The 27,526-nt window shown below is 45.1% G+C and overlaps 1 protein-coding gene across 2 annotated transcripts in view; it reads right to left on the bottom strand.

Moving 5' to 3' along the window:
• Positions 1-250: 250 nt before the first annotated feature.
• The window catches only part of LOC141084190 (lateral signaling target protein 2 homolog), a 53,040-nt gene continuing 25,764 nt past the window's right edge, over positions 251-27,526 (bottom strand). For both annotated transcript variants that reach the window (XM_073568820.1, XM_073568741.1), the window contains exons 6-13: positions 24,018-24,107; positions 18,621-18,722; positions 14,798-15,184; positions 9,397-9,476; positions 9,222-9,323; positions 4,863-4,940; positions 1,747-1,850; positions 251-1,655 (exon numbers count right to left, since the gene is read on the bottom strand). In XM_073568820.1, coding sequence (XP_073424921.1) covers positions 1,512-1,655; positions 1,747-1,850; positions 4,863-4,940; positions 9,222-9,323; positions 9,397-9,476; positions 14,798-15,184; positions 18,621-18,722; positions 24,018-24,107 — 1,087 coding nt within the window. In that variant the 3' untranslated portion in view covers positions 251-1,511. The remainder of the gene's footprint in view (positions 1,656-1,746; positions 1,851-4,862; positions 4,941-9,221; positions 9,324-9,396; positions 9,477-14,797; positions 15,185-18,620; positions 18,723-24,017; positions 24,108-27,526) is intronic.

Raw genomic sequence — 27,526 nt, 5'->3', positions numbered from 1 at the left:
TCTTCCAGTGCCAGGACAGGTGTGGGTTTGTAGAAAAAAAAAAAAAAATAATAATTCAACCGCCATCTTCAGCACAAGGGTCCTTGTAAGGACAGGAAATCCAAATGAAGTGAGGGAGAGGTACCGCCCTTTTATTTTCAGTAGGGTTCCTGTCCTGACTGGGCGGATCACCTCTCTCTCAGGTGTGCTCTCATGGGGGAAGGGAAAATGGCCTTTATAACAACATGTACACGTTGGCAATGAAACAGACTGGATATAAAAATATTTTATTGCCATAATAGTAAAAAGGTGCGCCCTGCACACCCTTGTGCCACAGCCCTGGGTGGTATACACTTTACAGGAATGACAAACATACAAACTTACTTTGTTGCAAATTATATAAAATCTATTTAGTTTTAAGGACTCCTAATATAAAACAATTGCTTGGTGTATGCCCTCACAACAATCAAACTCTTTGCAGCAGTTCGTCTATGAGTGTTACATTAGGAGAGCTCTTGCCTATAGTAGTGGGGCATTAAACAAGAGGAATGTAACATACAAGAAAAATAGCAACAATCCACAGTATAGGCTTAATTTGCCATAATCTCAATTACTGTGCTTTAGCTAGTACATAGCAAAAGGGATGACTTGATGTCCATTCTCTACGCTGAATTCATTTTCTTAGTTTAGGGCTAAGAATTTAGCTACAGTGGATGTAGCACATATAAAATATAGACAAAGTGTAAGGCTGGTTTCACATTTGCGTCTGTGCGCGCAGCGTTTGATCCGCATGCATCCATATATCTAACATTGTGTGCGCAGGTCCATGCGTTTGCATGATTTTGTGTACGCATGCATCGTTTCACGGTGTGCGGCAGTGTCCGGGAAACGCAACATGTTGCATTTTTTTAGGCGTCAAAAGTCTGTCAAATATGCGTAAAAAACGCATTACTGTCTATGAGAATGCATTTTTACACAAGGACATGCATACGCATGCATTCAAAATGTAAATAGAAATCCTATGAGACACACCCTTTTTTGTCTGATGTCATATCGAACGCATTGCGCATAAACAATGCAAATGCATGCACACACAGCGTTTTCCCCCCGTCATGCGTAAGATGATGCGCATAAAAACAGCTGCGTAAACATGCGTTTTTTGCATGCGTTGCGGATGATACGCTGCGGACTCAAACGCTAATGTGAACCTAGCCTAAGTAATCACAGATATATTATATACACACAAAGTAATCAACTATGCAAAGTAAGAAGACACACAAATTTTTTTAAAAAGTCTGTAACGCACTTAGAGCAAGAGTTCTTACATTCTCAAGAAGGAAACTTTTTTAATGGGGCCAGAGTATGTATTAGGCCCTCAAAGCTAGCTACCTGAAGCCATTTCTGACAACCTGTAACTAGAGGCCCACGGCTCACACTGTGCTGTAAACACTAAGGTCTGTGTAAAATATGTATACATATGAAATGTGCTTCCAAACCACTTCTTCGGTTTCCAAATACGTATCAAGCTCAAGTTAGGTGGTGATCTGCCTCACCGCTTTCTGCCGATTGGGAGACCTGCAGTGTACATGATAACAATGAGAACAAACGCGAACAGACTGGGTAGTGTGAACATGAGGAAGAGAAGTTGTATATCCTGAGCAGCGGGAACAGAAAATCTAGACAAAAAAAAAAAAAAAAATTTTTAGATTTACAGACTCTACAGCAACTGTTAACGTCTATTCATCATAGTGGAATAAAATTCACTACCTTTCCACAACTTCGACAGTGATGCCGTCTCCGCAATAAAGTGAAGGGTGCACAGCAACTCATGCACTGGGTACTGGCATTGTCTGGAACCCATTCGGGAGGGTCTAGGCAAAAAAAAAACAAAACACTAAAGTAAGTAAAGGAATATAGGTTGAACAAATGTCTTTTTTGGGCCTTGCTAACCACGTTACTATGCATCAGACATTCTTTAATACCAAAAGGGCAGTACAGATAGAAGATGAGAACATGCACCATATTGTATATAATGATTCAGTGTGTGAGTACCATTAACTACAGAAGCCAGATGCACTACACTTCAGTTTTTTTTTTTATATATTTTACACAATGTTTTAGAGTTCAACAGCCTTCCCATATGTTAGAAAGGGTTTTTCCCCCAGACATGAGAATGAGATATCTATCTATCTATATCTATATACACACACATTTATTTTACACACACACACAGTGGGGGAGGAAATGGTTATTTGATCCCTTGCAGATTTTGCAGGTTTTGCCCACTAACAAAAACATGAACAGTCTATAATTTTGAGGGTAGGTTAATTTTAGCATTGTGATTTTCTGGATTTTATTTTTGATATTCTCCCTCTCTGTATAAATTTTATTTGCATTTTACAGTGAGAAATGGTACTCTGTGGCAAAACCCTTGTAGGCAAGCACAGCAGCCATACTTTTATGTAGTTTTTTGATGGGGTTTGCATACATGTCAAGAGGAATTTTGGTCCACTCTTCTTTGCAGATCATCTCTAAATGATTAAGATTTTGAGGATGTCGCTTGGCAACTCAGAGCTTCAACTCCCTCCATAAATTCTCCATGGGATTAACGTCTGGAGACTGGCAATGCCACTCCATGACATTAATGTTGTTCTTTTAGAGCCACTCCTTTGTTGCCTTGGCTGTATGTTTTGGGCCACTGTCATGCTGTAAGACCCAGCCACAACCAATTTTTAATGGCCTGATGGAGGAAGGTTGTCACTCAGGATTGTATGGTATATGGCTCCATCCATTCTCCCATTGATGCAGTGAAGTAGTCCTGTGCCCTTAGCAGAGTAACACCCCCAAAACATGTTTCTACCTCCATGCTTGACAGTGTGGACAGTGTTTGGGTCATAGGCAGCATTTCTCTTCCTCCAAACACAGCGAGTTAATGCCAAACACCTCAATTTTTGTCTCATCTGATCAAAGCACCTTATCCCAATGACTCAAAGAATCATCCAGGTGTTCAATGGCAAACTTAAAATGGGCCTGCACAAGTGCCTTCTTGAGCAGGGGGACCTTACGGGCACTGCAGCATTTTAAACCTTTAAGGCGTAATTTGTTATCAATGGTTTTCATGGTGACTGTGGTCCCATATCAATGGTTTTCATGGTGACTATGGTCCCAACTGCTTGAAGACCATTAACAAGTCCCGTCCCACCCCCCCCCCCCCCCATCCCCATGTAGTTTTAGGCAGATCTCTCACCTTCCTCATGATCAAGGACGCCCCACGAGGTGAGATTTTGCATGGTGCCCCAGACCTATGTCGTTTGTCATTTTGTATTTCTTCCATTTTCTTCCTATTGCACCAACAGTTGTCTCCTTCTCACCCTGCATCTTACTTATGGTTTTGAAGCACATTCCAGCTTTATGCAAGTCTATGATCTTGTCCCTGACATCCTTATAAAGCTCTTTGGTCTTGCCCACGTTATAGAGGTTAGAGTCTGACTGACTAATTGAGTATATGGTCTTTTATAAAGGTGACTATGTAAGACAGCTGTCCAATGCAGGTAACGAGTTGATTAGGAGCGTCTAACTGGTCTGTAGGAGCCAGAACTCAAATGGTTGGTAGGGCGGGGGCGGGGGCGAATCAAATACTTATTTCTCACTGCAAAATGCAAATACACTTAATTCGATGTGATTCTCTGGATTTTATTTGTTATATTCTCTCTCTCTCAATGTTAAAATTAACTTACTCTTAAAATTATAGAATGTTCATGTCTTTGTCAGCAGGCAAACTTACAAGATCAGCAAGGGATCAAATACTTATTTCCCCCAATGTATCTCCTCCAGGACATTAGACCAAGTTCCCAAGAGGCATAACCATCATTCTCTGTTCGGTCATTCAGATTATGGAACACAGTCTCTGGTCAGCAGGCGCAATGACATCACCAGATCAGTACACCAAAGCAGAGCAGCGTATTGGAGGTGAGGGTAGTAGTTTTTATTTACCATTTTATTGACAGTAAAGCTGGAGTCACACATAGCAACTCACCAGCGATCCCAACAACGATATTAACGTGCCAGGATCGCTGGTAAGTCGCTATGTGATTGCTGGTGAGCTGTCAAACAGACAGCTTCACCAGCGATCAGCACAGCGACGCCGAGCGCGCGGCGTAGCTGTGTTCGTTAGTTACCAGCACGCTGATGCAGGGAGCTGGTAACTAACGTACACATCGGGTATCCAAGGGACGCACGTCCCTTGGATACCAGATGTGTACGTTAGTTACCAGCTGATCGCTGGTCTCCCGCCTGTCACACACAGCGATGCGTGATGGCCAGCGGGAGATCAGCGATGGAAGAAATGTCCAGCGGTTTCCAAGAGCGATCAGCGATACCGGCAGGAGGGCCGATCGCTGTCACACACAGCGATCTCGCTGGTGAGATAGCTGTTGTGTCACAAAACTTGTGACTCAGCAGCGATCTTGCTAGCGAGATCGCTATGTGTGACGGGGCCCTAAGGGCAAGATTTAGTAATACTAGCATTGTGCATGTCAAGTCTTAATGGATTAAGAGCATCGTACTCATGCATGTCCATTGAATAGGTGCTCCTCCCCGCTAGTCATAAATGTTACTGCAGTCAGGGATGCCACAATATTCCATGAATTTTTGGGGCGCACTTAGTCACAGCCCATCCTGCCCCAACGCTGCCCACTTTGCCACAGCTGGCCAAAGTTGACGTGAAAACACCAAGAGTCGCAAGTTTTTTGTTTTTTTCTTCTTCTTTGCACAACACAAAGCTCTTATGCCAAAGTTACGGCAGAAACACCTTCATGAATCAGCCTTAAGAGTTTCTTCTAGCAATACTGACTTGTTCCAAACCTCTCATGATATTAACTTACCAACGACCCTTTGCCCAACCTCATGTTCTTTTTGGCAAGCAGAACAGTCTGGTAAACTAAAGGAATTATCAGCTGTTTCTGCAAGATAAGATTGGACAATTACTATTACTACCATGCACATACAAATCAATATTTGCTCTAATGAACAATAAAAAAAATAAATAAAAAAAACACACGCCAGTTTTGTGCTGCCCACTCATACTAAATAAAGAGGGCATTCCCACATTAATCATGGGTATTCTTTAAAGAAACATAATGGGGACATGACTGTTAGCAAGTGCCACACTCCTTAACACTGAAATAGCAACACCAAGAAGAGAAAGTCATGGCATTATAAAAGTTGCAGTATGGATGACATGTTAACGATATAGAAACAGTTTTCAAAACTTCAAATTTAATATATTAGCGCCATGAACAGAATGCACTTTATTACGACAGCACCAGGCCACATGTTGCTCATACTACTTTGAGCAGCCTAGGTGTGACTTAACCCCTTCACAACCAGAGATATTTCCATTTCTGAGTTGACATTATTTGCTCCCGTTCTTCCCAGAGCCATAGCTTTTTCATTTTTCTGTCAATATGGTCATGTGAGGGCTTGTTTTTTTGCAGGAGGAGTTGAACTTTTGAACAGCACCATTGATTTTACCATATCATGTACTGGAAAATGGGAAGAAAAAAAAGTTCAAAGTGTGGTGAAATTGGGAAAAAAAAAAAAAGAAAAAAGTGCAATTCCACAATTTTTTATTACCATGTTGACGAAATGCCAAAACTGACCTGCCATTATGGTTCTGCAGGCGATTGCCAGTTTGTAGATACCAAAACATGTATATATTCTTTATTTAAGTGGTAAAAAAAAAAAAAAAAAAAAAAGCCAAAATGGTTGCAAAAAAAAAAATAAATAAAAACGCTTCCTTCACGGCCATATTAAAATGCCACTGTTGGCGCTTAACTGACATTTAACATGATAGCTGCGGGTAGATCGCAATTCCACTAGCGGCTATTAGGGGCACATGACAGCTGTTCAGATCAGATGTTTTATGCTGGAATAGGTGTGGGCTGATCGCTTGAGGCCACACCAAAGAAGGGAAGGCGACCTATGACTGATCTATCAGTTATTGGATGTTAAAGGGTAATTCCTGCAGCACCTTCAAACTCACCTGCCCTCAAGCACATCTGGGATTTCACTTGTTGACAATTGTAACGGGAGCTGCCAGCAGCGGATCATAACGATTTGCATACAAAGGACATTCAGCATGGCAGAACATTCCCCTAACATGCCAAGATATCGTGTGCATCAAGCCACGCCGAATCCACACACAAAGCTCCGTACACACGGCCCACGTTGTTAGAGCACACGGGTGGAGACACATTTACCTCCAAAGCCACCCTGCAAAACTCACCACCTGCGATGTCCCAGCCGCTGAGAGCTACAATCAGGGCTGCTGCATTCAGAGTATCAGTGCGCGGCAGGCACAGGCCACATCTAGCTCCATCATGTCTAGAATGGAGTTGCTTCTGTGAGGCATGACGTCAAGGGAAATGGAGGAGCCTCATGGATTACACCGTTGTGCTCATTAAGGGGGGGTTGGGGACGAGAGAGGAGTCAGGTGCTGCTGCAGTATGAGGCTGTGTATTGAGGAGAATGAGGCGCTGCAGGTTGAGGCGGTGTATTAGGCCACATTCACATGTTCAGTATTTGGCCAGTATTTTACCTCAGTATTTAGAAGCCAAAACCACAAGTGCGAGAAAAATACAGAAGTGGTGACATGTTTCTAAAATACTTTTCCTCTGATTGTTTTACTCCAAGTTTTAGCATACAAATACAGAGGTAAAAGTACTGACCAAATAACGTGTGAACGAGGTCTAAAGGAAAAAAAAAAAAAAAAAAAAAAAAAAGGGTGGTGCTGCAGTAGAAGTAGGCTGTATATACGATACGCTTTATTGCAATTAGTACAATTTCTCTCGGGATCATGTTTCCAATTCTATATGGAAGAAGAGCGTGAGGTGATGCCGAAGGAGGCTGCGTATAAAGCAGGAGCGTGAGGTGCAGGAGCGTGAGGTGCAGGAGCGTGAGGTGCAGGAGCGTGAGGTGCAGGAGCGTGAGGTGCAGGAGGAGGCTGCGTATAAAGCAGGAGCGTGAGGTGCAGGAGGAGGCTGCGTATAAAGCAGGAGCGTGAGGTGCAGGAGGAGGCTGCGTATAAAGCAGGAGCGTGAGGTGCAGGAGGAGGCTGCGTATAAAGCAGGAGCGTGAGGTGCAGGAGGAGGCTGCGTATAAAGCAGGAGCGTGAGGTGCAGGAGGAGGCTGCGTATAAAGCAGGAGCGTGAGGTGCAGGAGGAGGCTGCGTATAAAGCAGGAGCGTGAGGTGCAGGAGGAGGCTGCGTATAAAGCAGGAGCGTGAGGTGCAGGAGGAGGCTGCGTATAAAGCAGGAGCGTGAGGTGCAGGAGGAGGCTGCGTATAAAGCAGGAGCGTGAGGTGCAGGAGGAGGCTGCGTATAAAGCAGGAGCGTGAGGTGCAGGAGGAGGCTGCGTATAAAGCAGGAGCGTGAGGTGCAGGAGGAGGCTGCGTATAAAGCAGGAGCGTGAGTTGCAGGAGGAGGCTACGTATAAAGCAGGAGCGTGAGGTGCAGGAGGAGGCTACGTATAAAGCAGGAGCGTGAGGTGCAGGAGGAGGCTGCATATAAAGCAGGAGCGTGAGGTGCAGGAGGAGGCTGCGTATAAAGCAGGAGCGTGAGGTGCAGGAGGAGGCTACGTATAAAGCAGGAGCGTGAGGTGCAGGAGGAGGCTGCGTATAAAGCAGGAGCGTGAGGTGCAGGAGGAGGCTGCGTATAAAGTAGGAGCGTGAGGTGCAGGAGGCTGTGTAAAAGGAGAATGAGGTGCTGGAGGAATAAGGCCCCTTAACTGCGGTTGTTAAAAGTCGTATTAGCAGTGAATACGGGTTAAAAATGGTGTTAAAAAAAAACAAACATGTTTTTATATGCAATATAATTATAAATTTGTTATAATAACTAAGCACAGTTAGTTACTATGCCCGGCCAACGCCAGGATCTTCAGCTAGTGCGGAATAAAATTGAGATGTTTTGAAAGTTTTGTTTCCATTTATTCATCATTTGCAAATCTTTATCCTGTGACTTCCATAACGCCAAGACACTTCCCTCTTGGTGTTGCAATTACAATGTTGAAGAGTCTACGAATATTACAAGTTCTCATTAGTGTTTTCTTCAGACTGAACATGGTCTCCAATTTTCAAGTGGCAGTAAGGGTAGCATGTGACCAGAGCCATCAGCCTCCTCAAATTGGAAAAGCAGCCTTACCAGGTGTGTTTGGAATACATACATATCCCTGTGCAGTCTGTAATTTGATATGCTATACAGAATAGTATATAAAAGGTTTCTGAATTTTCTTTGAAGAGTAACTGTAGTTGTAAAGAGTGTCAATTACTTAAACACTGATTACAAATCCCAAGGATAGGTCACCAATGTGATCGGTGGGGGTGTGACTCCCTGCAGCACCAAGATCAACATTGGGAGAAAAATGGGGGTGCGTCTTACAATGCGTATATACCTTACCGGGACTGTTTGCTGCAGACCACAGGTTGGGATTAGGGGGGTGCCCAGCGGTGCTGCTGGGGCTCTGCTGACATTTTGTGAAAGGCTAGATCCAAGGCAGTTCCATTGTTTCCTGTGCGGTGGACTCTGGGAAAATGGGCACCGGGGAGGTGCATGCACAGATTGAGATCTCGGCACCAAGATCTCAGATGAGATTTCAGCGCTGAGATCTCATCTCCCAAGATCTTGATGCCAAGATCTCCATCTGCGCATGCACTGCCCCGGCAGCCATTTTCCCCCAGAGTCCACCGCACAGGAAACCATGGAACTGCCTTGGCTCTAGCCTGTCACAAAATGTCGGCAGAGCCCCAGCAGCACCAGACACCTGCAGAGGCGTGCCACACATTAGAACACCCCCTCATTCCAGCCTGCAGCATCACCCAACTCCTGCCTCCTTCAGGACTGACCCCCACACAGTCCTCCATGCAATAGAATGGCCAGAACTAGCCGTCCATACAATATAAGGGAACACAAACCGTACCATGCCCTCCCCATGGTCCTCCATAGAGTGTGATGCCCTCCCATTCATTTTATTAAGATGATGTTCAGTACCCAACAACCCGTAAAGTGTATGGAGCTGAGGTTTTCTATTCCATACACAGTTTACATCCGTAGCTCTGGGGTTATTGGTGTGAGCTAGGTGCTGGTCTCCACTTCTCCAATAGAGAACCTATTGATGCCTAGTCAATATAATAGTGAACAATTGCAGGATATATCAGCAAAAGTAGTGTACATATTCTGCAGTCTTACCTTGTGGATCCGCCTGCTGCCTGGAGCTCACAGCCTCAAACACAGTTTTCAGAATAACACGCAAGTCACTTGCAAAGTTAGTCTGCAGTTGGTCAGCAACGCCTGCAAGACAGCAATAGAAATCAAGCCAACTCCAAGGCTGCAGATTGGGGTGAGCAAGTGTCAGAAGACTCACCCGCAATGCATACAAAAAGCCGGTGCAGCATGTCACTGTCACTTCGGTAGCGTGAACGCACCTCACTGAGCTTCGATCCCCTACAAGAGAAACAAATCATCATTTAAACACTTTCACTTTGGGGAGATTTGCTGTTTCAATCTTTGAATTAAATTAGAATGAATCTCTGTATTTTCTACAGGAAAGTTACTTCTATCTTGTCTGCATTAAAGTGGTCAGCTACTACATTTTAACAAGCGTGTTGAGTACATGGTTTTGTGCCAGTTACTGATAGTCAGAGAAGTCCTCCCAGTACTTTATCTGTATGTAGTGTGTCAATATACTCCCCTACTGCCACCTTCTCCGGTATCCAGCTTTGCTCCTCTAATTGAAGTCACCACTCTTCAGACTATCCGGTTCACCATGTGAGCGCAGGAAGTCATATATAGTAAATCTATGGCGCCTCATGCTGATGCGCTATAGGCCTACATTGTATGTCAATTCCAGGTCACACAAAGTACAACGTGACCTAAAGGGTCTCAAGAGTGATGGCGGCACACAAAAGACAAGCGGAACATACCAAGGGATCAGTATATTCACACTAACTACGTGAAATAAATACATTTGATTGCTTCTTTAATGGTATGTGCACATGTTGCAGATTAGCCTGCAGAATTTTCAGCACAGAATCCACATCTCTTGGCAGAAAAAGCAGGTGTGGATTTGTTGGGTGTTAGTGGGAATGGATTTAGAGACAAAAAAAAAAAGAAAGAGAAAAAGAGAGAGAGAAAGAGAGAAAAAGAGAGAGAGAGAGAGAGAGAGAGAAAGAGAGAGAGAGAGAGAAAGAGAGAGAGAGAGAGAAAGAGAGAGAGAGAGAGAAAGAGAGAGAGAGAGAGAAAGAGAGAGAGAGAGAGAAAGAGAGAGAGAGAGAGAAAGAGAGAGAGAGAGAGAAAGAGAGAGAGAGAGAGAAAGAGAGAGAGAGAGAGAAAGAGAGAGAGAGAGAGAAAGAGAGAGAGAGAGAGAAAAAGAGAGAGAGAGAGAGAGAAAAAGAGAGAGAGAGAGAGAGAAAAAGAGAGAGAGAGAGAGAGAAAAAGAGAGAGAGAGAGAGAGAAAAAGAGAGAGAGAAAAAGAGAGAGAGAAAAAGAGAGAGAGAAAAAGAGAGAGAGAAAAAGAGAGAGAGAAAAAGAGAGAGAGAAAAAGAGAGAGAGAAAAAGAGAGAGAGAAAAAGAGAGAGAGAAAAAGAGAGAGAGAAAAAGAGAGAGAGAAAAAGAGAGAGAGAAAAAGAGAGAGAGAAAAAGAGAGAGAGAAAAAGAGAGAGAGAAAAAGAGAGAGAGAAAAAGAGAGAGAGAAAAAGAGAGAGAGAAAAAGAGAGAGAGAAAAAGAGAGAGAGAAAAAGAGAGAGAGAAAAAGAGAGAGAGAAAAAGAGAGAGAGAAAAAGAGAGAGAGAAAAAGAGAGAGAGAAAAAGAGAGAGAGAAAAAGAGAGAGAGAAAAAGAGAGAGAGAAAAAGAGAGAGAGAAAAAGAGAGAGAGAAAAAGAGAGAGAGAAAAAGAGAGAGAGAAAAAGAGAGAGAGAAAAAGAGAGAGAGAAAAAGAGAGAGAGAAAAAGAGAGAGAGAAAAAGAGAGAGAGAAAAAGAGAGAGAGAAAAAGAGAGAGAGTGCTGCTTTCCCCAACCGAGAGAGGCCTCCAAGATAGCTTGGCCGTGCTGGAAACATTCAGCACCACATGGGCGCTGCCCATCAACCAAAAGAAGACCAAAGTCATGGTGTTTCAAAAGAGGAGTTCTAAAGAAACCTCCACTTCCTCCCTCACACTAAATGGTGCCACGCTAGAGAAGACAAGCAGCTATACCTACCTCGGTCTGGAGCTAAGCCAAACCGGGAGCCTCAAGCAAGCAGCAGAGACCCTGAAAGGGAAAGCATGCAGAACCTTCTATGCCATCAGAAGACAAATGTACCACCCCAAACCACCGGTGAGAGTCTGGCTCAAGATATTCGACAGCATCATCACACCTATACTGCTATATGGCAGCGAGGTATGGGGACCAGCAACCTATCCAGACCAGAAAAAGTGGGATTCCAGCCCAACCGAAGTCTTCCATCTGGAGTTCTGCAAATATCTCCTCCAGGTACATCGCAGCACCTCAAACATAGCCTGTCGGGCAGAGCTGGGCCGATTCCCCTTATGGCTCACTATACACAAGAGGGCTCTATCACACCAGGCGCATATACAGAACAGCAACCCCAGCTCCTACCATCATAAAGCCCTGCTGAGCCAGAGCCAAGAGCAAGCCAGGAACCTCGGCAGCCAGCTCAACCAAAGTCAGCAACCCACCCTAACTAAAGCCCAAATAAAAGAGATCTCAGAGACCTGCAAGATGCAATACATAGAGGGTTGGAAGAGTGAATTGGAGAACTCCCAGAAACTCACCATCTACCGGTCACTGCAGAGGGACTACACACTGGCTCCATACCTGGAAAGGCTACGCCACCCCAAAGACAGGCAGACCCTGAGTATATACAGATTAAGCGCCCACAACCTAGAGGTGGAAACAGGGCGGCACCGACAGACATACAAGCCACTAGAGAACAGACTGTGCCAGCACTGCCAGCAGGGGGCTCTGGAAGATGAGGTGCATTTCCTGCTGCACTGCAACAAATACTCAGCAGTGAGGGACTCCCACTTCCAGAAACTTACCACCCATACCCCAGACTTCCCATCCATGGACGAGGAGAGGAAACTCTGCATCCTACTGGGGGAAGAAGAATCAATGGTGGAGGTCGCCGCCCAATATGTCACCACATGTCATAAGATGAGAGGAACTAAAGACCTCCAAATGGACAATCACTCCCCAAATTTTGCCCCCAACACCCCATCCCCACTACCCTAATCCACTCCCCTGCCACACTTCTTTTCTTGCTTTGGCAACACTAATTGTATTTTGGTCCTGCCAATAAAGCCTATTTGAATAAGAGAAAGAGAGAGAAAGAGAAAGAGAACGAGAAAGAGAGAGAGAGAGAGAGAAAAAAAAAAAAAGAGAGAGAGAGAAAAAAAAAAAAGAGAGAGAGAGAAAAAAAGAGAGAGAAAAAAAGAGAGAGAGAAAAAAAGAGAAAAAAGAGAGAAAGAGAGAGAGAAAAGAGAGAGAGAGAAAAAAGAGAGAGAGAAAAAAGAGAGAGAAAAAAGAGAGAGAAAAAAGAGAGAGAAAAAAGAGAGAGAGAAAAAAGAGAGAGAAAAAAGAGAGAAAGAAAAGAGAAAGAAAAAAGAGAGAAAGAAAGAAAAGAGAAAGAAAGAAAAGAGAAAGAAAAAAGAGAGAAAGAAAAAAGAGAGAAAGAAAAAAGAGAAAAAAAAAAAGAGAAAAAAAAAAAGAGAAAAAAAAAAGAGAAAAAAAAAAGAGAAAAAAAAAAGAGAAAAAAAAAAGAGAAAAAAAAAAGAGAAAAAAAAAAGAGAAAAAAAAAAGAGAAAAAAAAAAGAGAAAAAAAAAAGAGAAAAAAAAAAGAGAAAAAAAAAAGAGAAAAAAAAAAGAGAAAAAAAAAGAGAAAAAAAAAAGAGAAAAAAAAAAGAGAAAAAAAAAAGAGAAAAAAAAAAGAGAGAAAAAAAAAAGAGAAAAAAAAAAAGAGAAAAAAAAAAGAGAAAAAAAAGAGAGAAAAAAAAGAGAGAAAAAAAAAGAGAAAAAAAAAAGAGAGAAAAAAAAAAGAGAAAAAAAGAGAAAGAAAAAAAAAAAAAGAGAGAGAAAGAGAAAAAAAGAGAGAAAGAGAAAGAGAGAGAAAGAGAAAAAAAGAGAGAGAAAGAGAAAGAGAGAGAAAGAGAAAGAGAGAGAAAGAGAAAGAGAGAAAGATGCCAGACTTGAAAAACGCTGCTGCGGATCCGCAAAAAGAATGGACATGTTGCAGAAAAAAAAAAAAAAACGCTGCAAATCTGCACAGATTTTTCCACAGCAATTCTTGATTTACCATTCACAAACATTGCCTGTGCACTACACTGCAGATTTGATGCATTTCCGCGTGTCAAAAAAACGCTGCGGAACCGCATCAAAATCCACAACGTGTGCACATAGCTTAAATATTAAATGTTCACCTCTTGTAATAGGCCTTAAGGACTGTAATGCACAAATCGTCTCTAAATACCTTCTGATGGAGAGTCATGTAACCATATCTGTCCTACAGTCTTCTGCTTTTTAATTAGATTTTCCCCATGTGAAGTGTTTTTTTCTTCAGTTGGAGGAGACTAGAGTTACAGTATCAATGTGGCCAATGGACCAGGTCCTGCACATTGATTTTTTCAGTGTTCACTGGATGAGAGCCCAGAGCACACTTACCCAATGGCATCCTCAGCTTTTCTTTGGAAGCCATACCCCTAGATGAAGTAGAGTCGAAACGCACGTCGGAGGTCTAAGGTGCTGCCAGCGTTATTTTGCCTTTTGAGGGGTGAGATGTGTTTAATTTTTCACTACTGATTTTGGTGCAATGCAATTTACACAATAAATCTATAGATCAAGTTCACAGAACTGCATTGTAATTATCTTTGTGGATATACATGTCCCTAGACAGTCATGATATTACTCCTTGGTAGTATTCTGCCATCTGGTGGCTACCCTTTGTATTGTAGTCTGTCATTAACTTTTAAATTTTATTATGTACAATCGATATACACATTTTTTGTCTCCACGGCCCATAGACAGAACCCTGTGTATATCTTTCTGGACTAACTTCAAGAGGAGAATAATGGACAGGTCTGGTCGCAGGCTCCTCCACCAGCAGCAGCAGCTGTAGTTACAGGATAGCTGTGCAGTTGGTGGGAAACTGCACTAAAAATGTCCAAGAGGAGAAGCTGTAACACAATTATTAAGTGGAACCAAAGCGTGTCCTCACCACATCTGTATTAGAAAAAGAAACTGACAGCCCTTTTAAAAAAGGGTTTGTATAAGAAGAATGACAAGTGATTAACAATTTACAAAAAAAACAAACAAACACAGATTTAGATTATATTTCACACTTAACAGAAAAAAAAAAAAAAAAAAAAAAAAAACAACAACTCAAGGCAGCTGAAAATAAGACTGCAAATAATGTGCATATACCGGTACATAAAATTCTATTAAGTGTGATGCTACCATGCAATCGCTATGCTACTGGTCCACCTGTTGCTGACTTTACTCAGACGTATTAAGATAGCACTGGATCAGCCTTAGGCCGGGATCACACGAGAGGAATACGGCCGAGTCTCGCATGTTAAAACCTGGCACTGCCGCCAGCACTCAGGAGCGTGCGGCTCCATGTATTGCCTCCATGTATTGCTATGCGGCTGCACGCTCCGATCCGAGTGCCGGCAGCAGTGCCGGGTATTGACATGCGAGACTCGGCTGTATTCCTCGCATGTGTGATCCCGGCCTTAGTCAAAGTCGAGAGGGTGGTTTATGTATCCATTTACCTAACAGAACATCGGATGTGCACATTCCGGAGTATTTCTCCAGGTCTTCGTGTACCATTTTGTAGTTTGACATCTTGGCTTCTTATGTATTCCGAGTCCACTGCCACAATACCTTGCTGACCACATTGGTAGTATGCATGGGGGATGGTACCGTTACATGCACCAATGATACCACATGGAAAGTTTGGCCAGGACGCATTTTGGAATGTCTTTTCACCAGTAGACAAGAGCTTGGTATTCACAGATTGGTCACTGTAGTCCGAAGAACGTAGTTCAGTTGACGTTGGCACAGTAGAGGACAGGCACTTGGCGGGATCTTCAGAGGAAGAGCTCAATGCTCTCTCAAGGGATAATAGCTCATGCTCTGTCAGTACGCAGAGGAGTTCCCTAATGGACAAGAGTTAATTTTAAAAATCACCCAGACCACCAATAGAACACACTTACACCATAAATCCCTGTGAAAATATTACTTGACAAAAAAAAAAAAAAAATCTCATACACAGCAAGTGTTAAAAACCACTTTAGTGGACATGTCTGGTCACACGCTCATCCACGAGCAGTCCCGGCCACTGATGTGGAAATCTCAGAACGCACTGAAGCTATTCAGAGCCTAATTGTGTACACAATTTGCAGTGACACGGACAAGGTCTCAGCCACGCCTCAAAAGAACACTGCAAAACGTGGATGAGACTCTTGAATACATGTGGTCACGTGCTGACTAATCACATTAACGATTGCTGCAACTGGAAAGAGGAGAAAAATCTTGACTGTGTAGACCACACACACTTAAGATTGGCAACCTGCAGAGCTTGCCAAAGAGTAACAGGGGAGTGAACAACCCCCTTTAAGAAAAGTATCTCGTTTGAAAAATTGGTCACTTTACCCAATTTCATTTGACATTACTTATGCACATTAAAAAATGAGTGTGGGCTAATTAAGATTTGCAGATAAAGATCAGATTCAAGTGCACATACAGAGAGGTACGGATTCAATAGAAAACAGAGCAGAATATAGAATAGGCCACAAAGCCTGTGTGTGCGCTCAGAAAAAAAATCAGTGCACTGTTTGGGGACTTATTGAGGCAATTTGTATGGTGGTTGAAGGGGAGGGGGAGGGAATCTCAGGACCCCAACCCTACCCATCTGCAGGAAATTAAAGTACCTGCCAAATGTGAAGAAGTTTTGTTAAGCTTTAAAGCGAACCTGTCAGTGTCTGTAGTTTAATGAACAACATCCTGCTGTCAAATTGGCACTGTGATGCTGATTAAAATAATACCTGGGTTGATTAAACTAAAAATCACAAGATGAATTCAATCTGCATTTGGAGTTTTCAGTTAATGAGATTAGGGAGGCAGGTCAGTGAGGGATCAACGACCTGTCATAAGCCCATACAGATGCATATGTAAGCAGAGCACCACATAATGCCCCCCCAGGTCCACCTGAAGCACCAGAATCTTATTAACTGAAAACTACAAATACAGATTAAACCACAACATGGATTTCATTAATCAAGGTATCATTTTAATCAGTATAACAGTGCCAACCTGACAGTGTCAGTAGTTTACTGAGCAAAATTCTGATGACAGGTTCGCTTTAAAAGGGGTTGTCCACTACTAGGACAATCCCTTCTTAAACTAAATGTTCGGCTCTATTCCATAGGTGTCAGCACTCACGATCTTGGGGCTATGATGCTGTTTAATGACATGTGACATGCCCAGCACCCACTGGTGTCACTGTCAGCCTTTGGATAAAATGGAACATGAAGAGGAAGTTCGGGATGAGCTGCAGCCCTGGCTTCATCTTCATGTTTAGTTCGTACAAAGAGTCAGCAACGCTACCGCCGATTGGGAGCCATCGACACCGCATCACAGCCCCAGGAAGAACAAGTGCCAACAGCACGGCCACAGGAGAAGTGTATAGGCATTATTATTTTAAATCGGGGCTGAACATTTAGTTTAAGAAGGGGTTGTCCTAATATTGGACAACCCCTTTAAAAGGTTATTTAGCAAAATCAAAGTCTTCTTCAAAAGGCAAATTGTGAGGAAAGAGGGAGACACAAGTTGAAGGGTCTTATCCCACAAATACAGTAAGCGGTTTGACAAAAAACTGCTCACCTGGTATTAGGTATTCAAAGTATGTATAGATAAGGGCTGCTGCAGATCCACAAGTCGGTCACCGACTATCTGAAACAGAACTCTGCAAAGGAATACGTGGATGGGCAGAGCGGACGAAATCCACGTATTCCATTGCAGAGTTCAAAAGACTAAAAGGCACATCTGCAGACAGCTGTTTCAGGGTTTTTATCCTGCGTCAGTGTAAAGTAGGGTACCAACGGCCTGAGTTATACACCCATTGAAGGAGGTCTAGGGGGTACATTTTCCCCACTGTGTGTCAACAAGGAGAAGGCAAGTATTTGATACACTGTCAATTTTACAAGTTTTCCCACCTACAAAGAGGTCTGTAATTTTATTGTGATTACACATCAACTGTGAGAGACCATCTAAAAATAAAAACCAGAAAAATCACATTGTATGATTTTTAAATCATTTGCATGTTATTGCATGAAATGAGTATTTGATACAATCAATAAACAGAACTTAATATTTGGTTCAGAAACCTTTGTTTGCAGTTACAGAGGTCATTTTCTGTAGTTCTTGACCAAGTTTGCACACTGCAGTAGGGATTGCGGGCCACTCCTCTATACAGATCTTCACCAGATCTTTCAGGTTTCAGGGCTGTCGCTGGGCAACATTGAGTTTCAGCTCCCTCCAAAGATTTTTATTGGGTTCAGGTCTGGAGAATAGCTAGGCCACTCCAGGACCCTGAAATGCTTCTTACAGAGCCACTCCTTAGTGGCCCTGGCTGTGTGTTTCAGATCATTGTCATGCTGGAAGACCCAGCCAGGACCCATCTACAATACTATGAGGGAAGGAGGTTGTTGGCTTAAATCTCATGATACTCACGATACATGGTCCCATCCATCCTCCCTTCAATACGGTGCAGTCGTCCTGTCTCCTTTACAGAAAAGCACGAAAGTATTGTTTCCCCCACCATCCTTCATGGTCAGAACCATGTTCTTGATGTTGTAGTCATCCTTAGTCTTTCTCCAAACATGGCAAGTAGAGTTGATACCAAAAAGTTCTATTTTGGCGTCATCTGACCACATCTTCAACAATCCCTCCTCTGGATCAACCAGATGGTCATTGTTGAACTTGAAATGGTCGTGGACATGTGCTGGTGTTAGCAGGGGGACCTTGCGTGCCCTGCAGTATTTTAATCCATGACAATGTAGTGTGTTACTAATGGTAATGTTTCATACTGTGGTCCCAGCTCTCTTCAGTTCATTGACCTGGTCCTTCCATGTAGTTCTGGGCAGATTCCTGATTTTTCTCAGAGAAACAGAATTTTGCTCATTGGTAGGTGATCAAATACTTATTACAAGCAATAAAACTGAATTTGATTGTGTTTTTAAATAGTGTGATTTTCTGGTTTTTATTTTTAGATTTTCTTTCACAGTTGAAGTGAACCTACGATAAAAATTACAGATATCCCTATTCTTTGTGGGTGGGAAAACTTGCAAAATCGGCAGTGTATGAAATACCTATTTTCCTCACTGTATAGCTAGTAAAGCTCTATATCAGGAATATGGCAATCTAGTGGTCAGAAAAGATATAGATTTGATTATCAATATTTTGCTTTCCAAATGAGTCCATCAGATACTCATTTGAAGCAAGTTCAATGTTTTATGGATAGGGAACCAATGTCAAAGCAACTGCAACACTGTACAAACATGAGATTAAACATATGTTCTGATTTTCACTGACCTTATTTTCTTCAGCAGGCCATAAAATGGACTGAAAAGTTCACACATCTCCTGTGGCTGTTTCTCCAAGTTCAATGGTCCATCAGGAAATATAAGAAGCCCACTGTAAAAGATCATCTTTTTACAAAAAGACCCAATTATACAGGTTAAAAAAAAAAAAAAAATGTACACAATATGTCTACATCCGTATGTTCTGGATGCTTGAGCTGGTAAAGATTTTACTCTAATATCTTCTTCCACGTTCATTCATACACAACTCCACCCCTACCCTCTTATTCCACAAAAGGATCCTCCACCCCTCCAAATGCTCACCGGGAGTAGGAGATAAATAAACAAAAAACCCACATGCGGGAGTTAGGTCAGACTTTCCACAGCAGTATCAATGCCTCTGCATCGGCCATTTTTGAGAAGAAAATGGAGATGATCTGACAGAGGCTGGGTAGAACATTAGGCATGGCGACTATACATTAGAAATGCATACGTGTTACATGTTGGCTGTGGAGTGTCCCATGCACCGTATTCACTGTGGATTTTGTTGACAAATGGAAACATCTTCAGCAAAAATTCACATGCTGCAGACTTCAAGTCTGCAGCAATGGCTACTTTTCATGGCAACTTCTCAACCAGAATTTTAAAGGAGATTCCCACTTGTTCTGTGTAAATATGCACATGTCTGGCTGAATTAGGGTAAAAGCCACTCTAAAACAGACTGCGCCCATCGCTGTATTCGCTCCCAAAGCCAAGAACACAAAGGATCAGAGCTAAGACAGTTCTAAGGCTTTATAAAACAGTGTGTCCTAAAGATATGACCAGAATTTTTTTTTTTTTTTTTTTAAAGGGCCCCGTCACACATAGCGACCTCGCTAGCGAGATCGCTGCTGAGTCCCAAGTTTTGTGACGTAACAGCGATCTCACCAGCGAGATCGCTGTGTGTGACAGTGTAGTGTCGGTGGTGGGGTGCCGAGCTGGGGGGGGGGGGGGTGGTCCTACTTTTGTACCGCGCAGAGATGATGACAGAGACACGATGAGGCAGATTCTGGGTGCAACAGGTCCAAGTTTATTTCATTACTTGCCGTCCGCCTGACGGCCTCCGCAGCACACCGCACGTTTCTTCACTTATCGGCCCTCCATTTCCAGAGCCGTTTACACACCGTACTTTTACAATAAGGACGTACATATGCGTACTGTCCCTCCTTCACTTGTTCGACGCTCCTGCCAGGTCCGCCACTGTGGCCGCCCTAGGCCCAATAACCAACAGCGCTTTCACTGGTCAGTCGTCGTGTCAAATACGGTATGTGGCACTCACTGCCTCGTCTCTTCTGCGGTATCTTTCTGTCAGGACCACCCCCTGACGTTTCCCTCTCCTCAGTCCCCTTGGTCGGATTCTCCTCAGGGCACACAGACTGGCGAAGTCCTCCTGTCACCTGGGCTCCCCCTGGGGACTGGAATCTTCTGGAACCCTCCCTCAGAATTTATAGCTCACCCGGTTCCTTGAAACTGTCACTCCAACTGTCACCTCGCCCCCCATGACCAACGGTTTCTAAAGCCCTAAGCTGCTGTAAAGTCCTTTGCTCACACTCCACCCTGCCATCTAATGGTCATCCCAAGGTACTGCACGTCCACTACACTTTCCTAGTTGTTTCCACACTGTAATCACTGACTCCTACCTACACTGTGCAAACCTATCTTTCTTCACTCTGACTAGTCCGTCCGTCAGGTCACCTTCCCTACACTCCCCCTTCCTTTGTCGTCCTCGACAATCGTCATCCCTGCCTTCGTCGTTCTGAATCTACACCTACATTCTGTTGTCGGACCAGAAGTTGAGCCAAACCCACTATCTGCGGGGGCCGAACCATACTGGGAGCACTATGCTCTGAGCAGCCTACTGCTACTCACCAGCGCGCACGCCACATGACAACGTCTTTCAAATTGGGCAAGGTACACCCGTATTCTCTCTACGGCGTGTATCTTTCCCCTACTGTTACCTTTCACTATCCGGTACGCCATGATCGAGGCCACTCACCTACCAGATCATTGCCGGCGCCCGCCTTTCCTTCTTCAGGGGTGTCCGTGGTGTTGGGGACCTGACCTAGGACGGCTGTCTTTCTCACGTCTTCCCACTCATTTTCCTTCTTTCAATTACATGTCATGGTCGGCGTCCCGGTCTCCCAGACCTCCTCAACTCTTAGATCCCTACCGGATCTCACACTTTCCTTTGGTCCCGCAGACCTTCCCTTACCCGGACCTGTTGCATTTTACTTTGCATATTATACATCATACAACTTTATAATAGCACAAGTACCCCATTTTTTATAAAAAATTTTTTTCTTGCTTTTAAAACCAAAATATAACATAACATTGCATGTCTCCTTTCCTCCTCCCCCCTTCCTTGGACCTGGACACTCCTCCGCTTTCCATATCCCCGTTCTGTCAGGTAAACATATTTTCGTATATAAAGAACATAGAAAGAAGAAAGAAAGAGAGAGAGAAAATAGTTGCATCAGTTAAACAACAACAAAACTTTTTTCTAAATGCAACTGTCCTTATAATCTGCACAACGGTGCATCAAACTCCTGACAGTCTATACCACTCTCAATGGACAGAGGTGAGGGCTCCACGGGGATACTGAGGGTGTCCATTCAAGTCCTCTTCTTTTCCATGACGGCCTCTCCTTGAGTGTGGAGCAGGTTCCACACTTCCTGCTCCCGGGCCTTTTTCTTCCTGATCACCTCCGCTTCCCACACGGAGGGAACAGCACGGGCCCTGGAGTCCGGTGGGCGGGACTCCGCTGAAAAAGACCGCAAGACAGAAACGGCCGAAGATTTCTGCGGCCCAGCAGCCGCTGGGGTCAGGTGGCAAATGGGGAGAACCGGGTCCTCGGGGGCTGGAATCACAGGGCCCGCTAAATCGGTCGCAGCCGACTCCAGCAGCGGCATAACCGCGGCCTCAGGACAGGCCGCATCCACTACTTCCAACGGAGTCGGAGTAACGGCCGATTTCAACAATGCAGCTGCTATTAGCAGGGAAAGCGCAGCAGCATCTTCTTTGGGTGAGCTCTGCACTGGTGACTCCGGGCGGGGTAGTTCGGGGACATGAGCTGGGACCTCGCTCAGCTCTGCATACACCACGGGGCCCGTGGTAACTAGGCCTTCCGGTGCGCAGGGGGCCGCGTGCTGCAGCAGAATGGTGGGGGCCGCTTGCGGAGGCACTGGTAGGGCCGGGGGTACTCTCACCTTCCCCGGCGCTGCGGCCTCCGTTTCATCATCACGCAGTTTCCCCCGCAGCCTCCGTTCCTTGCTCCACTGTCCTGCGGGCCTTCCCTCCGGACTCGGGGGCTCCGCTGAGAAGTCCTCTGCTGGTATTGGTGGCAGCCGTTCTCGCTGACTCCCCTCAGGCTCCGCTCCCCGGCTCAGCATCCCGCTGCCTGCCCGTAAATCTGAAGATGACTTCTGGTGCAGCTCCATCTCTCGCCGCCATTGCCACTCTAGGCGGCCGATGCCCCGACACCCGCAGCATCTCATACCGTCCGTTGGGCAGCACTCGAATGGCGTCAGACAGCCGCAGCCAAGTTTTTCTTCTGTGCCACTCCTCCTGCTGGGTGGGGCGTTGGCAGACCTTTCCATCCATCTGCCAGGGTCCAATATATGGAAACGTCGGTCTCCGGGCATATACTGCTTCCTTTTGGGGTACGTTGGAGGGGGTCCCAGTCCATTCTGAACAACTGCAAACACCCGGACCTCTCCTCTGCGCTGAAGTAATACCGCCATCTTGGGCAGAATCAGCTACTGCCTTGGATCCTCTGCAAGCAACACAGATCCGACACAGCGTCCCAATTTGTAATCCACAGGTCAGTAATTTTTAGTCCACAGGTGTTTATAATCCGAAATAGAGCAGTCCAAGTTTTCCTCAGTCCTTCAGTTGCAGGCCTGCCGCAGAAGATAGCGTATTAGCGGTGGCGATCCTGCCGACTACGCCAAATGTAGTGTCGGTGGTGGGGTGCCGAGCTGGGGGGGGGGTGGTCCTACTTTTGTACCGCGCAGAGATGACAGAGACACGATGAGGCAGATTCTGGGTGCAACAGGTCCAAGTTTATTTCATTACTTGCCGTCCGCCTGACGGCCTCCGCAGCACACCGCACGTTTCTTCACTTATCGGCCCTCCGTTTCCAGAGCCGTTTACACACCGTACTTTTACAATAAGGACGTACATATGCGTACTGTCCCTCCTTCACTTGTTCGACGCTCCTGCCAGGTCCGCCACTGTGGCCGCCCTAGGCCCAATAACCAACAGCGCTTTCACTGGTCAGTCGTCGTGTCAAATACGGTATATGGCACTCACTGCCTCGTCTCTTCTGCGGTATCTTTCTGTCAGGACCACCCCCTGACGTTTCCCTCTCCTCAGTCCCCTTGGTCGGATTCTCCTCAGGGCACACAGACTGGCGAAGTCCTCCTGTCACCTGGGCTCCCCCTGGGGACTGGAATCTTCTGGAACCCTCCCTCAGAATTTATAGCTCACCCGGTTCCTTGAAACTGTCACTCCAACTGTCACCTCGCCCCCCATGACCAACGGTTTCTAAAGCCCTAAGCTGCTGTAAAGTCCTTTGCTCACACTCCACCCTGCCATCTAATGGTCATCCCAAGGTACTGCACGTCCACTACACTTTCCTAGTTGTTTCCACACTGTAATCACTGACTCCTACCTACACTGTGCAAACCTATCTTTCTTCACTCTGACTAGTCCGTCCGTCCGTCCGTCAGGTCACCTTCCCTACAACAGCGATCAGCAACCGGCCCCCCTGCAGGTATCACTGATCGCTGTTGGAAAGCCCTGGACATTTTTTTGGTCGCTGGACTCCCGCTGGCCAGCACGCATCGCTGCGTGTGACAGGCGGGAGACAAGCGATCAGCTGGAAACTAAGGTAAACGCAGGGTTTCTAAGCACAGCGCTGTGCTTAGAAACCCTCTGTGTACCTTAGTTACCAGAGCGCTGATGCAGGGAGCTGGTAACTAAGGTACACATCAGGTTTCTAAGTGACGCACGTCCCTTAGAAACCCGATGTGTACCTTAGTTACCAGCTCCCTGCATCAGCGCGCTGGTAACTAAGTACACAGCGAAGCTGCACGCTCGGCGTCACTGGTCCTGATCGCTGGTGAAGCCTCTGACAGCTCACCATGTAGCGACTCACCAGCGATCCTGACACGTTGATATCGTTGTCGGGATCGCTGGCGAGTCACTGTGTGTGACGGGGCCCTTACTCGGAATTATTTGGAGATCAAAACACAAATTTGTCTGAAGATCCAGTGTGTGATTCTTTAAAGTAATGAAATAGGAGAGAATCAACAGTAAGCAGAAGCATTGTCAACTGCTAAATCCCCGCCAATCTGGAATCTTATCTAACCTGATAATTGCTAAGCGAGGAATGGAAATCATCAACTCAGGCTCACAGTCATCAATCATTTCCTGTGTTAGATATCCTCTTTGTAGAGCCCTGTTAAAAAAAAAAAAAAAAAAAAGTTATGATAAAGGCAACATTAAAAATAAACAGATTTATAGAAATCCATTGTTGTAAGGAAGGAGGGGGCAACTGGAAGATGCATTCAGTCAACATTGCAAAGCACCTGCAAGTAAATGCCACCATCAGCTGGTGGGATTGAATAGAAAGGAACTGAAGGACAAAGTGTGTGCCCTAGAGGGAAGAAATTGAGGGTGACACCAGGTCAGGGGACAGCTGTGGCACAGTTGCTACATATAAAAGGTAGAGGCAGCAAAGCACTGTTCAGGTGGTACCAGGATGTGAGAAGGAGAAGACATGTCTAGTCCTGAGAGCAACACCTGTTAAGCTGGGAAGGCTAAGCAGTACCCATTAAGGCTGTGTGCCCACGATGCGATTTTTAAGCGTTTTTTGCCGAGATTTTCGTCGCAAAAACATTTAAAAATCTTGTACATGACGCACCCCATGCATTCCTATGGCATTCCGCACATGCTGTGCTAATGCTGCGCTTTTTTCCGCGGCGAAATCGCATAGCGGAAAAAAAAAAATAATAAAAAAAAATAATAATTCGCTGCATGATCATTCTTTTGTGCGGATTCGCAAAGAATTGCCGCGATTCCGCACCCATAGGAATGCATGAGAATCGCTTACTTCCCGCATGTGGCTATGCCCACCATGCGGGAAAGTTTAGCGTCTCATGTGCGGTTGGTACCCACGGTGTGGAGGAGAGGAGACTGTCCTCCAGGCCCTGGGTACCATACCCCTGTAGAAAGAATAAAAAAAAAAAAAAAAAAAAAAAAAAATCATCGGGGTATATTTACCTTCTGACGTCCCGCGCTGCATTCCCAGGCCTCAGCGTTCCCAGTAATGCCTTGCGGCAAGGTCCTGTGATGACGTGGTCTCGCGATATCGCTATAGTAACGCGAGACCAACATCATCACAGGTCTCACAAGTAGTGTTGAGCATTCCGATACCGCAAGTATCGGGTATCGGCCGATACTTGCTGTATCGGAATTCCGATACAGACTTCCGATATTTTTTCAATATCGGAAGTCGGCATCGGAATCGGAAGTTCAAAGTTGATTGACAGCCTGACGTCATCATGATGCGCGGTGTGTGCGCATCATGATGCGCCGTCATTTCGGGCCTTCCGGGGGTCTCTGCCGGCCTGCCGGGGGGCTGTGTGGACTGCCCGGGGTCTGTACCGGCCTGCCGGCCTGCCGGGGGGCTGTGCCGGCCTGCCGGGGGGGCTGTGCCGGCCTGCCGGGGGGGCTGTGCCGGCCTGCCCGGGGGGGCTGTGCCGGCCTGCCCGGGGGGGCTGTGCCGGCCTGCCCGGGGGGGCTGTGTGGACTGCCCGGGGTCTGTACCGGCCTGCCGGGGGGCTGTGCCGGCCTGCCGGTGGTCTGTGCACCCTGTGGGGGTCTGTACCGGCCTGCCGGGGGGCTGTGCCGATGTCCGAGGGTCTGTGCAAGCATCGTCCGATGGGACTACAAGTCCCATCTGGCGATGCCTGCTACCATGACAGTGATTGACACATTAGCCAATGATGGGACAGTAGTAGTCCCATCATCCGGCTAATGTGTTAAATGTTAAAAAAAAAAAAAAAAAAATACTACATGCATGCTACATGCATGCTACATGCATGCTACATACATACTACATGCATGCTACATACATACTACATGCATGCTACATACATGCTACATGCATACTACATGCTACATGCATACTACATGCTACATATATACTACATGCTACATATATACTACATGCATGCTACATACATACTACATGCTACATACATACTACATGCTACATGCTACATACATACAACATGCATGCTACATACTACATGCATGCTACATACTACATGCATGCTACATACAACATGCATGCTACATACATACTGCATGCTACATGCATGCTACATACATACTACATACATACTACATGCTACATACATACCACATATATACTACATACATACTACATACAATACATTCATACAATACATACATAGACATACAGTACATATAACAGAGTAACATACTTACCAATACTTGTCACATTGTTCCCCGAAGCCATTGTCTTTTCCGGAATAAATATTAACATAACAAACCACAAAAATACTCACCCACGATCCGAAGCAGTCCACGAGTGTGTCCCACGACGATCTTGGGTAGAGAACTGCAGCATCAGCTGATGCCGCCGTTCTCTACGGGCTGCAGGAATCCAATGACGGAAGGTAGGTATCCTTCCGCACTGTATTCCTCCGCCACTTAAAAAAAAAAAAAGTCCCTAGTCTCACTTTAAGTGGCGGAGGAATACAGTGCGGAAGGATACCTACCTTCCGTCATTGGATTCCTGCAGCCCGTAGAGAACGGCGGCATCAGCTGATGCTGCAGTTCTCTACCCAAGATCGTCGTGGGACACACTCGTGGACTGCTTCGGATCGTGGGTGAGTATTTTTGTGGTTTGTTATGTTAATATTTATTCCTTTAAAAGACAATGGCTTCGGGGAACAATGTGACAAGTATTGGTAAGTATGTTACTCTATGTTATATGTACTGTATGTCTATGTATGTATTGTATGAATGTATTGTATGTAGTATGTATGTAGTATATATGTGGTATGTATGTAGCATGTAGTATGTATGTAGTATGTATGTAGCATGCATGTAGCATGCAGTATGTATGTAGCATGCATGTAGTATATATGTAGTATGTATGTAGTATGTATGTAGCATGCATGTAGTATGTATGTAGCATGCATGTAGTATATATGTAGTATATATGTAGCATATATGTAGTATGTATGTAGCATGTAGTATATATGTAGTATGCATGTTGCATGCATGTAGTATATATGTAGTATGAATGTAGCATGTATGTAGTATGAATGTAGCATGTAATTTTTTTTTTTTTTTACATTCAACACATTAGCCGGATGATGGGACTACTACTGTCCCATCATTGGCTAATGTGTCAATCACTGTCATGGTAGCAGGCATCGCCCGATGGGACTTGTAGTCCCATCGGACGATGCCTGCACAGACCCCCGAAGCCTGCACAGCCCCCCGGCAGGCCGGCACAGACCACCGGAGCCTGCACAGACCCCCTGGCAGGCCGGCACAGCCCCCCGAAAGGCCCGTACAGACCCCAGAGAGGCTGTACAAGGGAAAAACAGGGTTTTTCTTATTCCGATTACCGGAAGTCCCATAGACTTGAATGGGACTTCCGGTATCGGAATCAGCGATACCGATTTTTTTTTTTTTTTTTTTTAAGATCGGCCGATCCATTCCGATCCGATACGATACTTTGAAGTATCGGACGGTATCGCTCAACTCTACTCACAAGGCATCGCTGAGGCCCGGGATGGCAGCGCGGGACGTCAGAAGGTAAATATACCCCGATTT

The sequence above is a fragment of the Dendrobates tinctorius genome, unplaced genomic scaffold (genome assembly GCF_039654945.1).
Source record: "Dendrobates tinctorius isolate UK_male_01 unplaced genomic scaffold, ASM3965494v1 ptg000001l, whole genome shotgun sequence".
NCBI classification, from domain to species: domain Eukaryota; kingdom Metazoa; phylum Chordata; class Amphibia; order Anura; family Dendrobatidae; genus Dendrobates; species Dendrobates tinctorius.
The sequence above is the reverse complement of the archived record's forward strand: the minus strand, read 5'-3'. Positions and strand labels throughout refer to the sequence as shown.